This window comes from Carassius carassius, chromosome 31 (genome assembly GCF_963082965.1).
Source record: "Carassius carassius chromosome 31, fCarCar2.1, whole genome shotgun sequence".
Taxonomy (NCBI): Eukaryota; Metazoa; Chordata; class Actinopteri; order Cypriniformes; family Cyprinidae; genus Carassius; species Carassius carassius.
Window position 1 is genome coordinate 31,086,615 of NC_081785.1, and position 27,354 is coordinate 31,113,968.

A 27,354-nucleotide genomic window follows, 5' to 3' on the forward strand; every position below is an offset into this window, starting at 1 on the left:
GTGTGAGTGTGAGTGTGTGTGTGCGTGAGTGTGTGTGTGTGTGTGTGTGTGTGTGTGTGTGTGTGTGAGTGTGAGTGTGTGTGTGCGTGTGTGTGTGTGTGCGTGTGTGTGTGTGTGTGTGTGTGTGTGTGTGTGAGTGTGTGTGTGAGTGTGTGTGCGCCGCTAACATCTGTCTGTTTGTGTCTCCAGTGTATCTGGGAGTGAGTAACCTCAGCACGTTCCAGGTGCAGACCAGCAGTATGTGTGTGAAGTGGCAGCCACATCAACACGCAAATCTGTACCGCCTCATCCTGCAGTCGCCGCCCAGTGAGTGCACTTCAACACACTTACACACAGTTACACATGCTTCAGGAATGAGTGTGTACTCATGGCGGCAGTGGCTCAGTGGTTCATGTAGGTTGTCTACAAACCGGAAGGTTGGTGGTTCAATCCCCGGCTCCACCTGACCAAGTGTCCTTGAACAAGACACCTAACCCCAGCTGCTCCCAACGAGCTGGATGGCGCCTTGGATGGCTGACACTGCAGTTGGTGTGTGAATGGGCAAATTGTAAAGTGCGTTGGATGGCCATGTGGTCTGTTAAAAGCGCTATATAAATGCAGTCCATTTACCATTTACTCAGAAGTGAGTGAAACCTGACACAACCTCCTTCTGATGACATCCTCATCAGTTAAAGTAATGTATATAATGAATATACAGTCAAACCAAACATTATTCAGACACCAGATATAATATTTGATACAGGACACTGTAATTTATTTATGTAAGTGAGGATAGCAAAGTAAAGTAAACTGACATAAAGGTGCATCTCAATAAATTAGAATGTTGTGGAAAAGTTAATTTATTCCAGTAATTCGATTCAAATTGTGAAACTTGTGTATTAAATAAATTCAATGCACACAGACGGAAGTAGTTTAAGTCTTTGGTTCTTTTAATTGTGATGATTTTGGCTCACATTTAACAAAAACCTACCAATTTACTATCGCAACACATTAGAATAGTTCATAAAGTCAAAGTCAAAGTCACCTTTATTTATATAGCGCTTTAAACTAAATACATTGCGTCAAAGCAACTGAACAACATTCATTAGGAAAACAGTGTCAATAATGCAAAAATGATAGTTAAAGCGGAACAGAATTCAATTCAGTGATGTCATCTCTGTTCATAGTGTCTGTGCATTTATTTGCAATCAAGTCAACGATATCGCTGTAGATGAAGTGTCCCCAACTAAGCAAGCCAGAGGCGACAGCGGCAAGGAACCGAAACTCCATCGGTGACAGAATGGAGAAAAACACCTTGGGAGAAACCAGGCTCAGTTGGGGGGGCAGTTCTCCTCTGACCAGACGAAACCAGTAGTTCAATTCCAGGCTGCAGCAAAGTCAGATTGTGCAGAAGAATCATCTGTTTCCTGTGGTCTTGTCCTGGTGCTCCTCTGAGACAGGGTCTTTACAGGGGATCTGTATCTGGGGCTCTAGTTGTCCTGGTCTCCGCTGTCTTTCAGGGATGTAGAGGTCCTTTCTAGGTGCTGATCCAGCATCTGGTCTGGATACGTACTGGATCCGGGTGACTGCAGTGACCCTCTGATCTGGACACAGACTGGATCTGGTGGCTACGGTGACCTCGGAATAAGAGAGATACAGACTAATATTAGCGTAGATGCCATTCTTCTAATGATGTAGCAAGTACATAGGGTGTTATGGGAAGTGTTCCTGGTTCCGGTTTACCTAATTAATGCAGCCTAAAAATCCTTTAACGGATTTGGATATTAAAAGCATATTAGTATGTTATGTGTATGCCAGGTTAAAGAGATGGGTCTTTAATCTAGATTTAAACTGCAAGAGTGTGTCTGCCTCCCGAACAATGTTAGGTAGGTTATTCCAGAGTTTAGGCGCCAAATAGGAAAAGGATCTGCCGCCTGCAGTTGATTTTGATATTCTAGGTATTATCAAATTGCCTGAGTTTTGAGAACGTAGCGGACGTAGAGGATTATAATGTAAAAGGAGCTCATTCAAATACTGAGGTGCTAAACCATTCAGGGCTTTATAAGTAATAAGCAATATTTTAAAATCTATGCGATGCTTGATAGGGAGCCAGTGCAGTGTTGACAGGACCGGGCTAATATGGTCATACTTCCTGGTTCTAGTAAGAACTCTTGCTGCTGCATTTTGGACTAGCTGTAGTTTGTTTACTAAGCGTGCAGAACAACCACCCAATAAAGCATTACAATAATCTAACCTTGCGGTCATAAATGCATGGATTAACATTTCTGCATTTGACATTGAGAGGATAGGCCGTAATTTAGATATATTTTTGAGATGGAAAAATGCAGTTTTACAAATGCTAGAAACGTGGCTTTCTAAGGAAAGATTGCGATCAAATAGCACACCTAGGTTCCTAACTGATGACGAAGAATTGACAGAGCAGCCATCAAGTCTTAGACAGTGTTCTAGGTTATTACAAGCAGAGTTTTTAGGTCCTATAATTAACACCTCTGTTTTTTCAGAATTTAGCAGTAAGAAATTACTCGTCATCCAGTTTTTTATATGGACTATGCATTCCATTAGTTTAGGCATAAAACCATAAGACTTTTTTTAGTTAATGATCTGTAAGAATGAGGCTTTATTAGTGCTGTTCATTGGTTTGAGTAAAGTTTTGACATTTGAGTATAAAGTGTTTTAATTTTACAATATATGGTGTAAAACCTCTGAGTGCTGCCCTCTTCAGGTTGAACTGTGGCTACTGCAGTTGATTTTTCCTATTGGATGTTTGCGGTGGCAAGTGACGTAAGCAGTTTCCAGCTCACCATGCCCCCTTGGTACGAGCTACCACACCCTTGGCAGTATAAATATATATATACCCTCGGTTCGTCCCATCTCCGCTGTGCTCTGCCCGCTTTTCAGCATTTTTCAAATATCGCCAGTGGATGGAGTCAGGCTCTGATCAGGGGTTTAGTTACCCTTTAAGTGCTCCAAGATTTCTTGGTAAACGGGTGCAGTGACTTTGGTTTTCAAAAAACACAGTGGACCAACATCAGCAGATGACATTGCACCCCAAATCATCACAGACTGTGGAAACTTAACACTGGACTTCAAGCAGCTTGGGCTTTGAGCTTCTCCACCCTTCCTCCAGACTCTAGGACCTTTTTCCTGCCACCCAACATTCTGTTAACACGCTTGGATACAGCACTCTCCGAACAGCCAGCTTCTTTGGCAATGAATGGTTGTGTACAGTACGATTGTTATTCATGCCAGCGCTAATGATGTTCAACTTCGCCAGTCATAAATCACTAAAAATAACATTAAAGAGGTGTGTGAACTTGCAAGCACGATGTCAGACACTGTAATATGCTCTGGTCCCCTCCCTGCTTACCGTGGTGATGAGATGCATAGCAGATTGTCATCACTCAACGGCTGGATGTCTAAGTGGTGCCCACAGAATAACATAGGTTTCATAGACAATTGGACAAGCTTTTGGGGCAGACCTGACCTGTTGAAAAGAGATGGTCTTCATCCCTCCTGGGGTGGCGCCACTCTTCTCTCTAGAAATATGGCAAATAGTCTTAGTGTTTATACTTGACTAACTGGGGCCCAGGTCAGGAAGCAGACAGACTGGCTAAACCGACCATCTGCTAGCTGCCTCCCGTCACAGAGGTCAGTTAATTCTCAGCACATAGAGACTCTTTCACCTAGATATCACACTATAGAGACTGTGTCTGTTCCCTGAACTAGAAAATACAAAAAACGTCCAAACCAAGTTTAGATTAACAATTTAATTGAGGTTCAACAAATAAAAAACAGATGCAATATGGATAAACAAATGATAAAGCTTGGCTTATTGAATATCAGATCCCTTTCCACGAAAACACTTTTTGTAAATAATATGATCACTGATCATAATCTAGATGTGCTGTTTGACAGAAACCTGGCTAAAACCTGATGATTACATTATTTTAAATGAGTCCACCCCCCAAGATTACTGTTATAAACATGAGTCGCGTCTAAAAGGCAAAGGGGGAGGTGTTGCTTTAATTTATAACAACGTTTTCAAGATTTCTCAGAGGGCACGCTTCAAGTATAACTCGTTTGAAGTAATGGTGCTTCATATAACATTATCCAGAGAAACAAATGTTAATGATAAATCCTCTGTTATGTTTGTACTGGCTACTGTATACAGGCCACCAGGGCACCATACAGACTTTATTAAATAGTTTGGTGATTTTACATCCGAGTTAGTTCTGGCTGCAGATAAAGTCTTAATAGTTGGTGATTTTAATATCCATGTTGATAATGAAAAAGATGCATTGGGATCAGCATTTATAGACATTCTGAACTCTATTGGTGTTAGACAACACGTTTCAGGACCTTCTAATTGTCGAAATCATACTCTAGATTTAATACTGTCACATGGAATTGATGTTGATGGAGTTGAAATTATTCAGCCAAGTGATGATATCTCAGATCATTATTTAGTTCTGTGCAAACTTCATATAGCCAAAATTGTAAATTCTACTTCTTTTTACAAGTATGGAAGAACCATCACTTCTACCACAAAAGACTGCTTTTTAAGTTATCTTCCTGATGTATCCAAATTCCTTAGCATATCCAAAACTTCAGAACAACTTGATGATGTAACAGAAACTATGGACTCTCTCTTTTCTAGTATTTTAAATACAGTTGCTCCTTTACGCTTAAGGAAGGTTAAGGAAACCAGTATGACACCATGGTATAATAAGCATACTCGCACCCTAAAGAGAGCAGCCCGAAAAATGGAGCGCAGCTGGAGGAAAACAAAACTAGAGGTATTTCGTATTGCTTGGAGGGAAAGTAACCTATCCTACAGAAAAGCATTAAAAACTGCTAGATCCGATTACTTTTCTTCTCTTTTAGAAGAAAACAAACATAACCCCAGGTATTTATTCAATACAGTGGCTAAATTAACGAAAAATAAAGCCTCAACAAGTGTTGACATTTCCCAACACCACAGCAGTAATGACTTTATGAACTACTTTACTTTAAAATCAATACTATTAGAGATAAAATTGCAACCATTCAGCCGTCAGCTACAGTATCACATCAGACAGTGCACTATAGACCCCCTGAGGAACAGTTCCACTCATTCTCTACTATAGGAGAGGAAGAATTGTATAAACTTGTTAAATCATCTAAACCAACAACATGTATGTTAGACCCTATACCATCTAAGCTCCTAAAAGAGGTGCTTCCAGAAGTCATAGATCCTCTTCTGGCTATTATTAATTCCTCATTGGCATTAGGATATATCCCCAAAACCTTCAAACTGGCTGTTATTAAGCCTCTCATCAAAAAACCACAACTTGACCCCAAAGAACTAGTTAACTATAGACCAATCTCAAATCTCACAACATTCTTTTGCATAGACTTGAACACTTTGTTGGAATTAATGGAAGTGCATTATCATGGTTTAAATCAAACTTATATGACCGCCATCAGTTCGTAGCAGTGAATGAAGATGTATCCTATCGATCACAAGTGCAGTATGGAGTACCTCAAGGCTCAGTACTACGGCCGCTACTCTTCACGCTCTATATGTTACCCTTGGGAGATATCATCAGGAAACATGGTGTTAGCTTTCACTGTTATGCTGATGATACTCAGCTCTATATTTCTTCGCGGCCCGGTGAAACACACCAATTTGAAAAAACGAATGGAATGCATAGTCGATATAAAAAACTGGATGACGATTAATTTCTTTATGCTAAATTCTGAAAAAACAGAGGTGTTAATTATAGGACCTAAAAACTCTGCATGTAATAATCTAGAACACTGTCTAAGACTTGATGGCTGCTCTGTCAATTCTTCGTCATCAGTTAGGAACCTAGGTGTGCTATTTGATCGCAATCTTTCCTTGGAAAGCTTCGTTTCTAGCATTTGTAAAACTGCATTTTTTCCATCTCAAGAATATATCTAAATTACGGCCTATGCTCTCAATGTCAAATGCAGGAATGTTAATCCATGCATTTATGACCGCAAGGTTAGATTATTATAATGCTTTATTGGGTGGTTGTTCTGCACGCTTAGTAAACAAACTACAGCTAGTCCAAAATGCAGCAGCAAGAGTTCTTACTAGAACCAGGAAGTATGACCATATTAGCCCGGTCCTGTCAACACTGCACTGGCTCCCTATCAAACATCGTATAGATTTTAAAATTTTGCTTATTACTTATAAAGCCCTGAATGGTTTAGCACCTCAGTATTTGAATGAGCTCCTTTAACATTATAATTCTCTTCGTCCGCTACATTCTCAAAAACTGCGGGCGGCAGATCCTTTTCCTATTTGCGCCTAAACTCTGGAATAACCTACCTAACATTGTTCGGGAGGCAGACACACTCTTGCAGTTTAAATCTAGATTAAAGACCCATCTCTTTAACCTGTCTTACACATAACATACTAATATGCTTTTAATATCCAAATCCGTTAAAGGATTTTTAGGCTGCATTAATTAGGTAAACCGGAACCAGGAACACTTCCCATAACAACCTATGTACTTGCTACATCATTAGAAGAATGGCATCTACGCTAATATTAGTCTGTTTCTCTCTTATTCCGAAGTCACCGTAGCCACCAGATCCAGTCTGTATCCAGATCAGAGGGTCACTGCAGTCACCCGGATCCAGTACGTATCCAGACCAGATGCTGGATCAGCACCTAGAAAGGACCTCTACCTCCCTGAAAGACAGCGGAGACCAGGACAACTAGAGCCCCAGATACAGATCCCCTGTAAAGACCTTGTCTCAGAGGAGCACCAGGACAAGACCAAAGGAAACAGATGATTCTTCTGCACAATCTGACTTTGCTGCAGCCTGGAATTGAACTACTGGTTTCGTCTGGTCAGAGGAGAACTGGCCCCCCAACTGAGCCTGGTTTCTCCCAAGGTTTTTTTCTCCATTCTGTCAACGATGGAGTTTCGGTTCCTTGCCGCTGTCGCCTCTGGCTTGCTTAGTTGGGGACACTTCATCTACAGCGATATCGTTGACTTGATTACAAATAAATGCACAGACACTATTTAACTGAACAGAGATGACATCACTGAATTCAATGATGAACTGCCTTTAACTGTCATTTTGCATTATTGACACACTGTTTTGCTAATGAATGTTGTTCAGTTGCTTTGACGCAATGTATTTTGTTTAAAGCGCTATATAAATAAAGCTGACTTGACTTGACTTGTGTCTTCCCCTCCTTGTGAAGGGTGTCGATGATTGTCTCCTGAACAACTGTCAGATCAGCAGTCTTCCCCTTGATTGTGTAGCCTAGTGAACCAAACTCAGGAAACCTTTGCAGGTGTTTTGAGTTGATTAGCTGATTGGCATGTCACCATATTCTAATTTGTCAAGGGTTTTTGTTAAATATGAGCCAAAATCATCACAATTAAAAGAACTAAAGACTTAGGCCTAGTCCACATGGACATGGGTATTTTTATAACCAGAGTTTTTCCTCCTGCGTTTAAAAAAAAATCCCGTCCACATGAAAACGCAAAAACATGCTATCAAGCGCTGTCAAGAGCATGCCACACCAGCAGGTGGCGATATAACCCAAATTGTAAAGTCACCTTGGCCAATCAGAAGCAGTCAGCAGCACACAATCTGACGTCAAACACAGCGGATAACGGCGCACACTCTGACGTCGCAAGGCAAAAACCCCGGTTATACTGTCCACACGACAACACTGCAACCAGCGTTTCTGAAAATGCTCACCCTGGCTGTAGTTTTCAAAAATGTTCGGTTTCGGTGCCCTGAAACTGCGTTTTCATGTGGATGAAAGGCCGAACCGCGTAAAAAAAGTCACGGTTATAAAAATACCTGTGTCCGTGTGGACAGGGCCTTAAACTACTTCAGTCTGTGCGTATTGAATTTATTTAATACACGAGTTTCTCAATTTGAGTTGAATTTCTGAAATAAAAGAATTTTTTTCCAAGACATTCAAATTTATTGAGATGCACCTGTATTGTACCCAAAAATTCTTCATACAGTGGACTACCAGTAAAACTGATGAAAATTGTGGAACAATAATTATTCAGACCCTTTGACCTGAGCATGTTTTGCTGAAGTGTTTTTTCTTTAATTACTAATGTGACCCTTTTACGCCAAAGACTGAACAAAATGAAAAATTGCTTGTTAATTCATTGATCTAAATTGGTATTATCTAATTGTGTATTTAAATTTAACAGCTGACAGCTATTCAACCGAATTCATTACACAGCGTTCTATCAAAGTTAGAAGTTATATTATGTTACATGAAAACAATGTTTAATTGTAAAAGTGCAGCAAGTTTTCTGTTAGGGTCAGTGTTTGGTTATAGTAAGCTGATCACACATTGTTTTACAATGATATAACATAAGTTCAACAATTTAAACTCCATAGTCTTTGATAAAGTATAAATACATACCAAAACGCAAAAGCTAATAAAAATGAGTAATTTTTAGAATTACAGTGTTTTAGATGGAGATAAAGGCTGATTCAGATATGCCTTATTCTTATTTAGAAGAGTTCACACCTGTTGCTGATGTACGGTGCAGTAGATGCTAACACACACACACACTAACCCTAACCCTAACACACAGTAAATCTTTGGGTTTCCATTAAATCCTCTGTTTCAGATGGTGAGAAACAGGAAGTGATGTTGAGTGGCTCCACGTCCAGACACTGCTTAAATGACCTGACCCCAAACACAAAGTACACCATCAGCATTTACGCTAAGCTTCAGGACACAGAGGGACCCGCCGTCACCACCACACAGAGAACATGTGTGTACACACAAACTCACTCACACTCGCACACGCGCACACACACACACAGAATATGTATGTACACACACAAACAGATCTGCAGTGAAGTTATTTTCTTAAAGTGGAAGTGAAGCAGTCAGTCCAGTTTACATTTTTTAGTAAAGTGATTTTACTAAATATATATGACAAACACCCTAAATCAGGCAACGTGACTCACGAGTCACATAGTTTTTATTGTCTTTTTTGGGGCATAAGAACAATTTTTTAATTAAATCCTTTTATCATTTATCAATGCCTGGTCTGTCTCAAGTATGCTGGTCACATGATTTGCTTCAAGTTTTCAGTGGTATATTAGTCAGCCTGATCTAAATCCAACATGGCTGCCAGTGGTGGAGAACATTCAGATTTTGAGGTAGTTAATTATATATTAAACTTACTTTTCTTTTGGAAAAAAAAATATATAACTGCTAACATTAATTCTAAACATTGTCTTAGGGTGCTGAAGAAAAAAAATTAGTCATATGTTGTTTATGTTGTTATTTAGCACGTTTTGAAATGTATGTGACTCCTGAGTCACGTTGCCTGTTTAGGGTATAAAAAAGAGAGTATTGAGTATATTCCTAATATACGTAACATTACACTAAATTTAAATGGTTGTAATTTAAGAATGTTTTGGAATATAGACATAAGTTTGGTCTTGTTTTTAAAAAAGAAAAGAAAAAGTAACTTCAAAAAATTATTACATTTACTGTAAATCAAATGTACTCTAAATATTTTATATAAAATATATATTTTACAAAATCATTTTTACTCTAAAATTACTATCAAATCAAAGTCATATGTCTAACCAATTTGTGTTCTAAATTTTAATTTTATATCACAAAATGTAACTTCCCATGAGATTTTTAGGCGTTTTACCAAAAATAGCCACTGGGTGTTTTTTTTTTTTTTTGCATTCTCCTGTATCAAATTTATAAATTTCAGTCTCAATATCAAAAAACAGTTGGCAGATGGGACCGTAAGACTCAGAACTTTCTGATGATATGTGTTTTGTCAAGATTAGAAAAGGTTTTTTTTTTTTTATAAAGTAGTTCAAATAAATTGTGTAATACAAAACCTGACACCACCCACTAGGTGAGGAGCTTGGTAAAAGAAATTAACCCCATAATTGTCACTGTCCCACCTGTGGGACGCTTGGCACACTTTTTTGTTGTTGTCTTTTTCTCTGTTGTCTTTTACTAAATATTGTAGTAATCATCATACAGGTCCTTCTAAAAAAATTAGCATATTGTGATAAAGTTCATTATTTTCCATGATGTAATGATAAAAATTTAACTTTCATATATTTTAGATTCATTGCACACCAACTGAAATTTTTCAGGTCTTTTATTGTTTTAATACTGATGATTTTGGCATACAGCTCATGAAAACCCAAAATGCCTGCCTCAAAAAATTTGCATATTTCATCTGACCAATAAAAGAAAAGTGTTTTTAATACAAAAAAAGTCAACCTTCAAATAATTATGTTCAGTTATGCACTCAATACTTGGTCGGGAATCCTTTTGCAGAAATGACTGCTTCAATGCGGCGTGGCATGGAGGCAATCAGCCTGTGGCACTGCTGAGGTGTTATGGAGGCCCAGGATGATTCGATAGCGGCCTTAAGCTCATCCAGAGTGTTGGGTCTTGCGTCTCTCAACTTTCTCTTCACAATATCCCACAGATTCTCTATGGGGTTCAGGTCAGGAGAGTTGGCAGGCCAATTGAGCACGGTAATACCATGGTCAGTAAACCATTTACCAGTGGTTTTGGCACTGTGAGCAGGTGCCAGGTCGTGCTGAAAAACGAAATCTTCATCTCCATAAAGCTTTTCAGCAGATGGAAGCATGAAGTGCTCCAAAATCTCCTGATAGCTAGCTGCATTGACCCTGCCCTTGATAAAACACAGTGGACCAACACCAGCAGCTGGCATGGCACCCCAAACCATCACTGACTGTGGGTACTTGACACTGGACTTCAGGCATTTTGGCATTTCCTTCTCCCCAGTCTTCCTCCAGACTCTGGCACCTTGATTTCCGAATGACATGCAAAATTTGTCCAAAAGTCCAGTGCTGCTTCTCTGTAGCCCAGGTCAGGCGCTTCTGCCGCTGTTTCTGGTTCAAAAGTGGGGAATGCGGCACCTGTAGCCCATTTTCTGCACACGCCTGTGCACGGTGGCTCTGGATGTTTCTACTCCAGACTCAGTCCACTGCTTCCGCAGGTCCCCCAAGGTCTGGAATCGGTCCTTCTCCACAATCTTCCTCAGGGTCCGGTCACCTCTTCTCGTTGTGCAGCGTTTTTTGCCACACTTTTTCCTTCCCACAGACTTCCCACTGAGGTGCCTTGATACAGCACTCTGGGAACAGCCTGTTCGTTCAGAAATTTCTTTCTGTGTCTTACCCTCTCGCTTGAGGGTGTCAATGATGGCCTTCTGGTCAGCAGTCTTACCCATGATTGCGGTTTTGAGTAATGAACCAGGCTGGGAGTTTTTAAAAGCCTCAGGAATCTTTTGCAGGTGTTTAGAGTTAATTAGTTGATTCAGATGATTAGGTTAATAGCTTGTTCAGAGAACCTTTTCATGATATGCTAATTTTTTGAGACAGGCATTTTGGGTTTTCATGAGCTGTATGCCAAAATCATCAGTATTAAAACAATAAAAGACCTGAAATATTTCAGTTGGTGTGCAATGAATCTAAAATATATGAAAGTTTTATTTTTATCATTACATTATAGAAAATAATGAACTTTATCACAATATGCAAATTTTTTGAGAAGGACCTGTATATCATTTGAAAGCTTAGAAGACCAAGATTCATCCTGTGAAAACCATTTTGGAATTGGACATTGCTTTACCATGGAAATGGTACTTTAAAATCTAATGGCGGTAACCTGCCCCTTAGTCGGCAGGGTCAAGTGTCATAAAACATTATGCATTACGGTCTTCTAGAACCAAAACTTTTTATAATCTTATAATTTTATAAACATATCATTGGAAAGGTCTGAGTCTCAGGATTTCATATTTTGAGATAGAAGTGAAATTCACAGAGAAATCTAGAGAAAAATCATTAAGCAAAATTCAAAATAGTTTTGATGACTCCCAGTGGATGTGTGTGGTATGACACCCTAAATAAAATCTCACATGAACCTCAATTTTTTTCATATCAACTTCAAATTTGTAACATAACTTATTTAGACACAAGGCTTTAATTTTATACAAATTTTAGAGTAAAACCTGTTATGTAAAACATTTATAATAAATAAAACATAATAAAATTAATATAGTGCATATTATTTACAGTACATTTAAACTTCTATAAATTTTTGATACTTCAATTTCTTGAAAAAATTCCACTTTTGAACCTGCTAATTTTCTTCTTTAAAAAGAGACCAACCTTAGGTTTATATTCCAAAGTGTTCATAAATTACAGCAATTTAAGTTTGGATAGTGGACTTTAATTCCTATTTAAAAAATGGGGGGTAACAGAGTACCATTTTTATTTCAAAATGGTTTTCACAGGCTGAATCTTGAGTTCGTAAGCTTTTGAATGATATATAATTTGTCAACATTACATCAGGTAAAGTATAGGATATAATTGTTTTAAGCATGCAGTGGCAAGTAGGCCAGTAACAGTTAACAGATTAATGACTTGGTCCATTTTTTATACCCTAATCAGGCAACGTGACCTGGGAGTCACAACTCATAAAATCCAAAATATATCAAATATTTCAAAAATTCTTTTGGATATGTTTTACTTAAGCTCAGATTATGTAAAAAATGACATGAAAATATTTTTTTGCTTATCATTTTCCACTCTTGCCTGTTTAAGGGTTAATGTAACTGTATTTAAAGAAAAAAGGATGTTTTACTAGGGTTTTGGAGCACAGGTGGCGCCATCTTGCAGTGTCACTGTGTGCGACGTCAAGGGGTTGGTTCGCTGGACACTCACACACACATGGTGGTACTGCAAGAAGGTGGCGCTCTTGCTCCCTTGCACTTTCACTTTAAGTTTTGAGTGACTAAAATGTAATTTTTCAAAGAAAACATATAATTTGAGATTTAGTTTTTTTAACTGTGACCAGTGGTATGAGACCCTCAATATGAGCAACACTGAGTATGATCATGTGATTATACATGTGACCGTCGCTGTGAGCCGAGAAAACATTTTGAGTTTAAATGACTTGTTTCATGATATAGTTACTAAGTTTCTCATTGATACAGTAGATAAGATAGTAATGGTTGAAATGTAAAAATCCAAACCATTGTTAGCCATTACATGAGATGATACACATTAGTGATACATTTGACTTTATCATTCAGCAGATGCTTTGATGTTCCTTCATGCTGTATCTGTACAGAAGATCCGAGAAAGGGAATCCAAACATTTATAAAATTCAAGGTTTTTGTTTAAGAAAACATTATCTTTGTACCGTGTGGCTTACAGTGCGTCATATGGACTGAAGTGGTTCCTGTATTTTCCATTGTAACGCTGTCATTCAAACCTTTCTGAAGTTCCTGTGGCCATGGCTACGCCCACCACACCCAGCACCACCGCCCCCCCGCCCACCCTGCCCGCCACTAGAGAAGGTACGGGTCACATGACATCACCAACGGTGAGTCTTCACACAGCGCTCCTCATCTGCTCTGTGTGTGTGTGTCAGTATGTCGAGCTGCTAAAGCAGATCTGGTGTTTCTGGTGGACGGATCGTGGAGCATCGGAGATGAGAACTTCCAGAAGGTCATCCGCTTCCTATACAGCACTGCCGGAGCGCTGGACCGGATCGGTCTGGATGGGACTCAAGTGAGTGGCACGTGATGCCCTTCCTGTGAGAACACAAAAAATTATTGGACTTGATTTGAAAAAGCCAATCAGCAAATCCCACACAGTTACACAGGCAAAAAGAACAGCATAGACAAGTAATGGAAAATACAAAAATTTACATTACATTTACATTTAATCATTTAGCAGACGCTTTCATCCAAAGCGACTTACAAATGAGAACAATAGAAGCAGTCAGGTCAACAAGAGAACAACAACAGTATACAAGTGCCATGACAAGTCTCAGTTAGTCTAATATAGAATGCATAGCCAGGTTTTTTTTTTTTTTTTTTTAAATAAATGAAAAGACAAGAAAAGTGCTAGTATTAGTTGGTTAAGTGCTGTCGAAAAAGATGAGTCTTTAGATGTTTCTTGAAAATGAGTAAAGATTCAGCTGTACGAATTGAGATTGGGAGGTCATTCCACCAGCTCGGCACAGTCCAGGAAAAGGTCGGTGAGAATGATTTTGAACTTCTTTGGGATGGCACAAGGCGTCGTTCACTTGCAGAGCACAAACTTCTGGAGGGCACATAAGATTTAACCAGTTAGTGTAGGTATGTTGGTGCCGTGCCAGTGGTCGTCTTGTAGGCTAGCATCAGTACCTTGAATTTGATGCGAGCGGCTACTGGTAGCCATGGTAACCTGATGAGGAGAGGAGTAACGTGAGCTTTTTTTGGCTCATTGAAGACAACCCTTGCATTCTGGATCAATTGCAGAGGCTTGACAGTACATGCAGGAAGGCCCACCAGGAGAGCATTACAATAGTCCAGTCTGGAAAGAACAAGAGCTTGGACAAGAAGTTGGGTGGCTTGCTCTGACAGGAAGGGTCTAATCTTCCTAATGTTGTATAAGGCAAACCTGCAGGACCGGGTCGTTGTAGCAATGTGGTCTGTGAAGCTTAACTGATGATCCATCACAACTCCTGGGTTTCTGGCTGTCCTCGAAGGAGTAATGGTTGACGAACCCAGCTGTATAGAGAAGTTGTGATGAAGCAATGGGTTAGCTGGAATCACCAGGAGTTCTGTCTTCGTAAGGTTAAGCTGAGGGTGATGGTCAGTCATCCAGCTAGAAATGTCACTCAGACAGGCTGAAATGCAAGCAGCTACCGTCGGGTCATCTGGTTGGAATGAGAAGTAGAGTTTGGTGTCATCAGCATAGCAGTGGTAAGAAAAGCCATGCTTCTGAATGACAGATCCTAATGACGTCATGTAGATGGAGAAGAGAAGTGGTCCAAGTACTGAGCCTTGAGGAACCCCAGTAGTAAGGTGTTGTGACTTAGAAACATCACCCCTCCAAGACACCCTGAAGGATCTGTCAGAGAGGTAGGACTTAACCCACAGGAGTGCGGTTCCAGAGATGCCCATCTTTCTGAGGGTGGACAGGAGAATCTGGTGATTAATGGTGTCAAAAGCAGCAGACAGGTCCAGTAAGATGAATACTGAGGATTTTGAAGCTGCTCTTGCTAGTGGCAGGGCTTCAGTAACCGAGAGCAGAGCAGTCTCATTTGAGTGGCCACTTTTGAAGCCAGATTGGTTGCTGTCCAGGAGGTTGTTCTGTACAAGGAGCATAGAAAGCTGGTTGAACACAGCTTGCTCAAGTGTCTTTGCAATGAATGGAAGAAGGGATACTGGTCTGTAGCTTTCAAGAAGCGCTGGATTTAGAGATGGTTTCTTGAGCAGTGGGCTTACCCGAGCCTGCTTGAATGCTGAGGGAAATGTTTCAGAGTGAAGAGAGGAGTCGATAATGTGAGTAAGCGAGGGTATGACTGAAGAAGAGATCGCTTAAAGGAGGTGAGTGGGGATCGGATCAAGTGGACAAGTAGTAGGATGATTGGACAGGAGAAGTTTGGAGACGTCCATCTCTGAGAGTGGGGAGAAGGAGGAGAAAGAGTGTGCATCGGTCATTGTGAAGTTGTCCTCAGTCTGCGGTGTGGAGAATTGGTCACTGATGGATCTTGTCTTATTTGTGAAGAAAACTGCAAAGTCGTCCGCTGTAAGAGTCGATGGAGGAGGTGGTTGCGGCGGATTAAGAAGAGGAGAGAAAGTCTTGAAGAGTGTCCGAGCATCACAACAGCTGTTAATTTTGTTGTGGTTGTAGGATGTTTTAGCCGTGAAGACATTTGCAGAGAAGGAAGAGAGGAGAGACTGATACACACTGAGGTCGGTAGAGTTTCTTGATTTCTGCCATTTCCTCTCTGCAGCCCTGAGTTTAGAGCGATGATCATGGAGAACCTCGGACAGCCAGGGGGCAGATGGGGTGGTGCGTGCTGGTTTAGACAACAGTGGGCAAAAGTTGTCCAAGCAAGATGTTAAAGTGGAGCAAAGAGTGTCCGTAGCACTGTTCGTGTCCAGAGCTGAAAACTGAGAGAGTGCAGGAAGCGAGGATGAAACCACAGAAGATAGGCGAGATGGAGAGAGGGAGCGTAGGTTCCGTCGAAAGGTGACCTGCATTGGAGTGTGAGCCGCTTCAGGAGTAAGTGCTAGGTTAGCAGTAATGAGGAAGTGGTCTGAGGTGTGCAGTGGAGCAACTGAAGAGTTGTCCACAGAGCAACAGCGCGTGTAGATGAGGTCCAGTTGGTTGCCTTATTTGTGAGTCGCTATAGTAGACACTTGCTTGAGATCAAATGAGGCGAGCAGAGTTTTGAAGTCAGCAGCCTGGGGTTTATCTAGGTGGATGTTGAAGTCACCAAGCAGTACCAGAGGAGTACCATCTTCAGGCAAGTTTCTGGTGTTTCAATACAGAGCATATGCAGATCTGCAATGCAGAAAAAAACTCATGAATATTATCAAGAGTGAATACACACACATTGTTTTACAATGACATAATAGTAATTCAGTAACTCAGTCCTAAAACACCTTATCTTTAATAAAGTGTAAATACATATCCAGATGCAAAAGCTAATAAAATTGAGTAATTATTAAAAGTTCAGTGTTTTAGATGGAGATGAAGGCCATCCTCCTCTGAGTTCCTGAATACACACACATTGTTTTACAATGACATAATAGTAATTCAGTAACTCAGTCCTGAAACACCTTATCTTTAATAAAGTGTAAATACATATCCAGATGCAAAAGCTAATAAAATTGAGTAATTATTAAAAGTTCAGTGTTTTAGATGTAGATGGAGGCCATCCTCCTCTGAGTTCCTGTTAAATAATCCTGCCTGTGTGTATCTCTCAGGTGGCTATCGCTCAGTACAGTGATGACGCTCGCACCGAGTTCAAGCTCAGCTCATACAATAATAAAGAAAACCTGCTGGACGCCATTCAGAGGATCTCATATAAAGGAGGAAACACAAAGACAGGTGAAGACCAGCCCACACACACACACACACACACACAAACCATCATCATCATCATCCACCGTAAACACACACACACGTATGACGGTGTTTGACCTCTGACCTCTGCAGGCCGGGCGATGCATCACGTGAAGGACTCTGTGTTCTCGGTGGTGGGCGGAGCCAGAAGGGGCGTGCCTAAAGTCTTGGTGGTGCTGACGGATGGCCGTTCCCAAGACGACGTGCTCCAGGTTTCCCAGGAGATCCAGACGGAAGGTTTGTTGCCTTAACAACAGTCACAAAGATGAAAGTCTGCCGTGTTACGGTTCACAACTCTTTAAACCAAGGTGTTTTCTCCTTCCCACTGGACTCTATATATTACACATTTAGATATTTTACAAAGCTTTGTAAAACAATGAACAGTCAAAAAATATTCAGGATAGTGGGATCTCAGTGGCCTCTGAAAATATTTCTATTAAAAAAAATCATCAGTTGAGCCCAATTAGGTGGATGGCAAACAAACGATAGGAGCATTCCCGCCACCTACTGGTCTGGAGTGTGGACCATTGATGGAATAGGAAGAACTAAATAAAATGAAAGCGAAAGTGACGTGACATTCAGCCAAGTATGGTGACCCATACTCAGAATTTGTGCTCTGCATTTAACCCATCCGAAATGCACACACACAGAGCAGTGAACACACACACACACTGTGAGCACACACCCGGAGCAGTGGGCAGCCATTTATGCTGCGGCGCCCGGGGAGCAGTTGGGGGTTCGATGCCTTGCTCAAGGGCACCTAAGTCGTGGTATTGAAGGTGGAGACAGCACTGTACATGCACTCCCCCCACCCACAATTCCTGCCGGCCCGGGACTCGAACTCACAACCTTTTGATTGGGAGTCCGACTCTCTAACCATTAGGCCACTTCCCCAATTATTTAAAATATAAATAATAATAATAAAATAATTGTAAAATAAGTCTATATAAAAAAAACATCCAAATCCTCTTAAACAGATCTACTTTGTCAGAACTATGTCATTAAATCATTACATGTTTTATAATGATTTAAGCCATTATTCAGGTGCTGCCTTTCTCAGCGCCGTCAAAATAAAGGTCCTCAAACACATTGGCCAAGCAGATAAATGTATCGGCCGATGCAGATATTTTTTAAAATGCTCTTAACATTCTGATAAATAATGCTGAATGTAGATGAAAAAATGTCTCAATCCTGGTCAGAGTTATACATGTATGTATGATGGGTACAAATAACTATATTTGCAGCACTGTTGTTTTCTGCAGCATTTTGCTATTTTGCTGCTCACTTGTGTTTCTGCTTTAGTTCTTAAAATAACTGCATCACTCACAGCTGTTAATGGAGTTTTAGTATCTTTATAGGGAAGCAAGACATACAGGAAAGACTTGAATGAAGCACATTTGACTCTAGATAAGAACATATAATCCTTTGAGTGAAAGACCCTGTGCACTCGTGGTGTGAAAGGCTGCTCACTTTAGTTAGAAATGGTCAAATAGTCTCGTGGCCCAGTCAAAATCAAGCTGCGGTCCGGATCTGGTTTGAATTTGCCTGTTTTAAATGCTGGTGTTTGATATAGCCTGTGCTTGTTGTAGGTTACATTGTGTTTGCCATCGGTTTTGCCGACGCGGATTACAGTGAGTTGGTGAGCATCGCCAGCAAACCCAGTGAGAGACATGTGTTCTTCGTGGATGACCTGGACGATTTCAGAAAGATCGAAGAGAAACTCATCACCTTTGTCTGTGAAGCTGCATCAGCAAGTAAGTGTGTGTGTGTGTGTGTTTGTGTGTGTGTGTGTGAGCATCATCCAGCTCAGTTCAGTTTAAATAGTATCTGTGCAATCAAGTCAACGATATCGCTGGTAATTAAGTGTCCACAATTAAGTTAACTAAGACTTAACTAAGGTGCGTTGGGGGGGCGGGTTGTGGATGTGTTATTTCTAAAAACACTATACAAATGCAGTAATTCAAGTTAAAATATGTATATAAAAATGATAGAAGTCTATGACATGATTGTATTAGATAAGCGTGTGTTATGAGCTTGTGTATGTTGATGTGTTTCTGTCTTGTCGTCTGTAGCGTGTCCATCAGTACCCATGAGTGGCAGCACTTTACCAGGTACACCACACACACACACACACACAGACCCTTAACAGTCATCTCTGATGGTGCTTCATATCAGTTCAGCTGTAGTCATTCAGAGCTGAATGCTTGTGAAAGACTGGAGAGATGAATCCAGTGTTCATCTGTCTGGAGAGCTGCTGAGGGCAGGACTGGATTGTTGACTGATGGTTGTATTTAGGGTTCAGGATGATGGAGATGTTTGGGCTGGTGGAGCATCTGTACAGCAGTGTGAGCGGTGTGTCCATGGAGCCGGGGACCTTCAACAGCTACAGCAGCTTCAGACTCGGCAGTGACGCGCTCATCACGCAGCCCACCAGGTGACACTGGCTCCATCTGCTTTACACTCGCTCAGCAGAAACACCACACTCAGAGCCAGATTCACACAACACTCAGAGACAGATTCACACCACACTCAGAGCCAGATTCACACCACTCTCGGAGTCAGTTTCAAACCACACTGAGGGCCAGATTCACACCACTCTCGGAGCCAGATTCACACCACACTCGGAGCCAGATTCACACCACACTCAGAGTCAGATTCACACCACACTCAGAGCCAAATTCACACCACACTCTGTGCCAGATTCACACCACTCTCGGAGCCAGATTCACACCACACTCAGAGCCAGATTCACACCACACTCATAGTCAGATTCACACCACACTCAGGGTCAGATTCACACCACACTCAGGGTCATATTCACTCAGGGCCAGATTAACACCACATTCAGGGCCAGATTCACACCACACTCTGTGCCAGATTCACACCACACTCGGAGCCAGATTCACACCACACTCGGAGCCAGATTCACACCACACTCTGAGCCAGATTCACACCACACTCAGAGCTAGATTCACACCACACTCAGAGCCAGAATCACACCACACTCAGAGTCAGATTCACACCACACTCAGAGTCAGATTCACACCACACTCAGGGCCAGATTCACACCACTCTTGGAGCCAGATTCACACCACACTCGGAGCCAGATTCACACCCCTCTCGGAGCCAGATTCACACCACACTCTGAGCCAGATTCACACCACACTCAGAGTCAGATTCACACCACACTCAGGGTCATATTTACTCAGGGCCAGATTCACACCACCCTCAGAGTCAGATTCACACCACACTCAGAGCCAAATTCACACCACACTCAGAGTCAGATTCACACCACACTCAGGGTCATATATACTCAGGGCCAGATTCACACCACTCTCAGAGACAGAGTCACACCACACTCAGAGCCAGATTCACACCACACTCAGAGCCAGATTCACACCACACTCAGAGCCAGATTCACATCACACTCAGAGCCAGATTCACACCACACTCAGGGTCATATTCACTCAGGGCCAGATTCACACCACTCTCAGAGTCAGATTCACACCACACTCAGAGCCAGATTCACACCACACTCAGAGCCAGATTCACACCACTCTCGGAGTCAGATTTAAACCACACTCAGAGCCAGATTCACACCACACTCAGAGCCAGATTCACACCACACTCAGAGACAGATTCACACCACACACAGAGCCAGATTCACACCACACTCAGAGCCAGATTCACACCACACACAGAGCCAGATTCACACCACACTCAGAGACAGATTCACACCACTCTCGGAGTCAGATTCACACCACACTCAGAGCCAGATTCACACCACACACAGAGCCAGATTCACACCACACTCAGAGCCAGATTCACACCACACTCAGAGCCAGATTCACACCACACTCAGAGCCAGATTCACACCACACTCAGAGACAGATTCACACCACACTCAGAGTCAGATTCACACCACACTCAGAGCCAAATTCAGATTCACACCACACTCAGAGCCAGATTCACACCACACACAGAGCCAGATTCACACCACACTCAGAGCCAGATTCACACCACACTCAGAGCCAGATTCACACCACACTCAGAGTCAGATTCACACCGCACTCAGAGCCAAGTTCACACCACACTCAGAGCCAGATTCACACCACTCTCGGAGCCAGATTCACACAACACTCAGGGTCATATTCACACCACACTCAGAGCCAGATTCACACCACACTCAGAGTCAGATTCACACCACACTCAGAGTCAGATTCACACCACTCTCAAAGACAGATTCACACCACACTCAGAGCCAGATTCACACCACACTCAGAGTCAGATTCACACCACACTCAGAGCCAAATTCACACCACACTCTGTGCCAGATTCACACCACTCTCGGAGCCAGATTCACACCACACTCAGAGCCAGATTCACACCACACTCATAGTCAGATTCACGCCACACTCAGGGTCAGATTCACACCACACTCAGGGTCATATTCACTCAGGGCCAGATTAACACCACATTCAGGGCCAGATTCACACCACACTCTGTGCCAGATTCACACCACACTCGGAGCCAGATTCACACCACACTCGGAGCCAGATTCACACCACACTCTGAGCCAGATTCACACCACACTCAGAGCTAGATTCACACCACACTCAGAGCCAGAATCACACCACACTCAGAGTCAGATTCACACCACACTCAGAGTCAGATTCACACCACACTCAGGGCCAGATTCACACCACTCTTGGAGCCAGATTCACACCACACTCGGAGCCAGATTCACACCCCTCTCGGAGCCAGATTCACACCACACTCTGAGCCAGATTCACACCACACTCAGAGTCAGATTCACACCACACTCAGGGTCATATTTACTCAGGGCCAGATTCACACCACCCTCAGAGTCAGATTCACACCACACTCAGAGCCAGATTCACACCACACTCAGAGTCAGATTCACACCACACTCAGGGTCATATATACTCAGGGCCAGATTCACACCACTCTCAGAGACAGAGTCACACCACACTCAGAGCCAGATTCACACCACACTCAGAGCCAGATTCACACCACACTCAGAGCCAGATTCACATCACACTCAGAGCCAGATTCACACCACACTCAGGGTCATATTCACTCAGGGCCAGATTCACACCACTCTCAGAGTCAGATTCACACCACACTCAGAGCCAGATTCACACCACACTCAGAGCCAGATTCACACCACTCTCGGAGTCAGATTTAAACCACACTCAGAGCCAGATTCACACCACACTCAGAGCCAGATTCACACCACACTCAGAGACAGATTCACACCACACACAGAGCCAGATTCACACCACACTCAGAGCCAGATTCACACCACACACAGAGCCAGATTCACACCACACTCAGAGACAGATTCACACCACTCTCGGAGTCAGATTCACACCACACTCAGAGCCAGATTCACACCACACACAGAGCCAGATTCACACCACACTCAGAGCCAGATTCACACCACACTCAGAGCCAGATTCACACCACACTCAGAGCCAGATTCACACCACACTCAGAGACAGATTCACACCACACTCAGAGTCAGATTCACACCACACTCAGAGCCAAATTCAGATTCACACCACACTCAGAGCCAGATTCACACCACACACAGAGCCAGATTCACACCACACTCAGAGCCAGATTCACACCGCACTCAGAGCCAGATTCACACCACACTCAGAGCCAGATTCACACCACACTCAGAGTCAGATTCACACCGCACTCAGAGCCAAGTTCACACCACACTCAGAGCCAGATTCACACCACTCTCGGAGCCAGATTCACACAACACTCAGGGTCATATTCACACCACACTCAGAGTCAGATTCACACCACTCTCAAAGACAGATTCACACCACACTCAGAGCCAGATTCACACCACACTCAGAGTCAGATTCACACCACTCTCAGGGCCAGATTCACACCACACTCAGAGCCAGATTCACACCACACTCAGGGTCAGATTCACACCACTCTCAGGGCCAGATTCACACCACACTCAGAGCCAGATTCACACTACACTCAGAGTCAGATTCACACCACTCTCAGAGTCAGATTCACAACACACTCAGAGCCAGATTCACACCACACTCAGAGCCAGATTCACACCACTCTCAGCGTCAGATTCACAACACACTCAGAGCCAGATTCACACCACACTCAGAGTCAGATTCACACCACACTCAGGGTCATATTCACTCAGGGCCAGATTCACACCACTCTCAGAGTCAGATTCACACCACACTCAGAGTCAGATTCACACCACACTCAGAGCCAGATTCACACCACACTCAGAGCCAGATTCACACCACACTCAGAGCCAGATTCACACCACACTCAGGGTCATATTCACTCAGGGCCAGATTCACACCACTCTCGGAGCCAGATTCACACCACACTCAGAGTCAGATTCACACCACACTCAGAGCCAGATTCACACCACACTCAGAGCCAGATTCACACCACACTCAGAGCCAGATTCACACCACTCTCAGCGTCAGATTCACAACACACTCAGAGCCAGATTCACACCACACTCAGAGTCAGATTCACACCACACTCAGAGCCAGATTCACACCACACTCAGGGTCATATTCACTCAGGGCCAGATTCACACCACACTCAGAGCCAGATTCACACCACACTCAGGGTCATATTCACTCAGGGCCAGATTCACACTCTGGGCCAGATTCACTAACATTCTCAAGAACAGGGTATATAGATCCAAAACTAGGGTTTCTGCAGGACTTGAAAGGTCTGGAAAAAGTCTTAATTCACCCTTCCACAAATTAAGGCCTTAAAATCAGAGCAGAAAGTCTTAAATTCATGCAATCATATCATTAAATGTTGCATAGAAATAAATAAAAATCAGTCTGCCACAGTATTGGTTTATTGAGATATGAAGTCTCGTTTCTGAGAGACTGAACAACATGAAGTGAGTTTATGAGAAACTAACAGATATCAGTCAATGGTGTGCAGTCTTTTGCAGTGCGATCAAAAGTACAATAAAAGTTATTTCTATATTCTAATGTTTGGGAGTAGAAATATTCAAGCCTTGAGCTATTTGTTTGTAAAATGAATTAAAAATTAATGGAGATTATTTTAAAACTCTCAAAGTGTACATTAGACATTACTGTTATAGAACATATTCCCTTCAACACCGCGTCCAGATGCAACGCCACTCCATGAGAAACTTTTCTCTTTTAAACTTTACATTTTTGTCCTAACCAGAAAACATTTCTATCTCTGCCACATCACATCTTGAAAAACAGCACACAGCCTGACAGTGATAATCTCAAGAAGTGATCCCAAGGATATCACTAAAGCTGTGGTTATGTTCTCTGCTGCTCTTTAATATTGAGAATGATTATTAGAACTACATTTTTATAGTTATCAATATAGTTATCATGCTTGGTGTGAATGGCCTTAAAGCTGCTTTGACAATCTGTATTGTTAAAAGCTCTATATAATGTGAAAAAATAAATACAACTTCATGCTGTGTCAATCACGTTCACACAGTGCCTCCGAAACTTTCATCCGTCATTAATAAATTCAGATTGGGTTAGATTTTCTGCATTTTTTTTGCATCCATAGCAAGCATTTGTAAGGTCCAGGCACTCGGCCCAAGGATAGTACCCGGTGCTGGATGAAGGTTTCCTGCATGTTTTTTCAGCACGTAGAGTTATTCAATTTAGGTTGAACTTAGGTTAAACATTTTATCTAATCCGACTCCATTGTATTATTTAATCTGACTCCATTTTATTATGACCTCGAAATTAGGTTGGAATGCAAAATGGTTGTACTTCTGTTTCTAATTGTTAGACCTATTTTTCTGACATTTGATTATTCTAGTTAAACTCTTTATTTTATATCAGCTCATTCATTTGGGTGCTCATGTAGCTAACAAAGATATAATGTAATCTACTAGAGTCAATAATTACAGAGTAAAACAGAATAAAAACAAATGTAACAATTTATTATCAGTCAGGTAAATATGTGTTCTACCAATTAAATATCCAGTTTAAACATATCAAATCATATCAATACAAAACATCAAATTCTTAAAGATGAATCTAAAAGTAAAATATGCATACCTGACCTTAGAAAATACATAGTATGAAGTGAAGAGACACTCAACACACTACAGGCTTTCGGCTACAGAGATCGCCCTGATCCTTTTGCTGCAATTGTTTAAATACATCAGACCAAGACAAACATCCCCTGAGATGGAGACAGGAACTATCCATTGGAATTTGCATTAACTCAGGTCCTAAGCCTGGGTGGTTTTACAACTCAAAGGGAACAGAAGGTAATTTACATGGAGGACCCTGGGAAGGGGCACTCCCATTATAGTACGCAAAATATATCTTAACTCTTAGGATCTGTATTATCTTTTAGTCTACTTTTGTAAGATTGAGACCATTGTACCAGTTGCACTGAGACATTTCAAATGATACTAGACATGAGTGTTAGTTCACTTCAGAGGTGGGTAGTAACGAGTTACATTTACTTCGTTACATTTACTTGAGTAATTTTTTGGGGTAACGAATACTTTTCGGAGTATATTTAAAGATGGGTACTTTATACTCTTACTTGAGTAAATTTTTTGTTAAAAATCTGTACTTTTACTTCGTTACTGTGTGTTACGCTCCTCTCGTTACTTTATCTTAATGCAATAAATGTTATAATGCTTCAGTTTATTCCAAACGCGCCGTCTACTTTTCTCTGGGCAATGAGCGATGCCCATTCGTGAATGATTCATTCTTATGAGTCAATTCTGTTCAAAGGCTTGATCAAACCAATTGGCAAACGAGTGAATTGGTTCATGAATCAGTTTGAATGAGTCGTTCAGTTCCCTGCCGCACGCGCTGAGCGTCTGAAGTGGTTCACTCGGAGTTGTGACGTTTAAGAACAGAAAGAGCGTTGAAAACGTGGCTGGAGCTGCACTGAATTGAAATCTGCAAAGGCTATTATTTGCTAGCGATGGAGATCCTTATTAGATGAACACCGCGTGTGCTGTCTACTGTTTAACAGGTAATAACTTGGGCTACATTCGATTACAGTACACGATACCACTGTGACATTAGTTTGTTGTACGTGTGTGGCTTATAACAGAGGGGAGTCAAGTTGAATGCAGCTTCCAAAAGACAAAAAATAGCCGATTTAAGATTTTATTAATTTTAATACAATCACACTGGTGCAAGTACGTTCACCAAGTCCAGCTGCTAAATTCATATCTGTGATTGCTTGCTGGCGCTTAGCCAGAGATAGATGCGTTTATACAGCGCTGCGCATTATAACCAATCACACATGATTCTTTTGAGCTTATTAAAGCATTGGCCAATCAGAGGCTTTCAGATGAGTCATCGCTAAAATGCCGGTGCTTCCTTCACTCGCTCACTGACTGAATACCTCTTTCTGGCGAATTCTCTCGTCAGAAACAACAAAGTGCAGATGTGTGTACGAATCTTTAATTAAGATATTGATTTCACAGTGTTAACAGTTTCAGTGATTTTAATGGGAGTTTCTGAGAGTGATTGAAATCTAGACTGTCAGTGAAAATGATCTTTAATAATGTAAATGTTATTTGCTCTCTTTCTGAACAATGAAAGATTAGTAGCAATATTTATATCACATTAACTTTCAATGTTAAATTCACATTTAATATAAAGTCAGTCGTATTAAAAATATGTTATGGCATGACACCTATATCTGTTACTTAAGTAAACAGACAGGGTTTTATAATAAATTACATAAATTGGAGTAAAGGCTGATGAAATATATACATTTATACACACACACATACATTACATACATTTTATCTATATATCTAAATAAAAATAGGCTCAGTATATATGACCCAAAGTAACTAGTAACTAACTACTTGAGTAGATTTTTTATCCGATACTCTTTTACTCTTACTCAAGTAACTATTCAAGACTAGTACTTTTACTTTTACTTGAGTAAATATTTCTAGAAGTACTTTTACTTTTACTTGAGTACAGTTTTTGGGTACTCTACCCACCTCTGGTTCACTTGCATTGACATTTGTACAAGCGAATGGCGTCCGACAAGTTCTTCCACTTGGTCTGGCAGCACAAAGCACTGTAAAGATCCTTGAACATTGAGTTCAGAGATGTGTGTGTCAGCGTGCAGGGGGCCTTTAGTGTCTCCTTTACATGCACACATGGAGCTGGAGGTGTAGAAGTGACTCTCTGAACTTTGCGGCGCAGGTTCATCCATCCGGAGGGGCTGCCCTCAGACTACACCATCACCCTGCTCTTCCGCCTGCTCCCCGAAACACCACAGGAGCCATTTGCATTGTGGGAAGTCCTGAACAGCAACAACGAGCCACTGGTGGGAGTCATTCTGGACCGTGAGTAAAACACCGCATCACACTTACCTTGAATCGAG

The 27,354-nt window shown here is 41.6% G+C and overlaps 1 protein-coding gene across 1 annotated transcript in view; it reads left to right on the top strand.

Moving 5' to 3' along the window:
- col14a1b (collagen, type XIV, alpha 1b) overlaps positions 1–27,354 on the top strand; it is a gene marked incomplete at its 3' end in the record, with an annotated part of 92,940 nt that overhangs the window by 39,271 nt on the left and 26,315 nt on the right. Inside the window, exons 20-29 of the mRNA XM_059519564.1 lie at positions 190–306; positions 8,634–8,780; positions 13,311–13,385; positions 13,460–13,599; positions 16,797–16,920; positions 17,029–17,172; positions 18,525–18,689; positions 19,008–19,046; positions 19,231–19,369; positions 27,174–27,316. Of these exons, the coding sequence (XP_059375547.1) occupies positions 190–306; positions 8,634–8,780; positions 13,311–13,385; positions 13,460–13,599; positions 16,797–16,920; positions 17,029–17,172; positions 18,525–18,689; positions 19,008–19,046; positions 19,231–19,369; positions 27,174–27,316 (1,233 nt within the window). The remainder of the gene's footprint in view (positions 1–189; positions 307–8,633; positions 8,781–13,310; positions 13,386–13,459; positions 13,600–16,796; positions 16,921–17,028; positions 17,173–18,524; positions 18,690–19,007; positions 19,047–19,230; positions 19,370–27,173; positions 27,317–27,354) is intronic.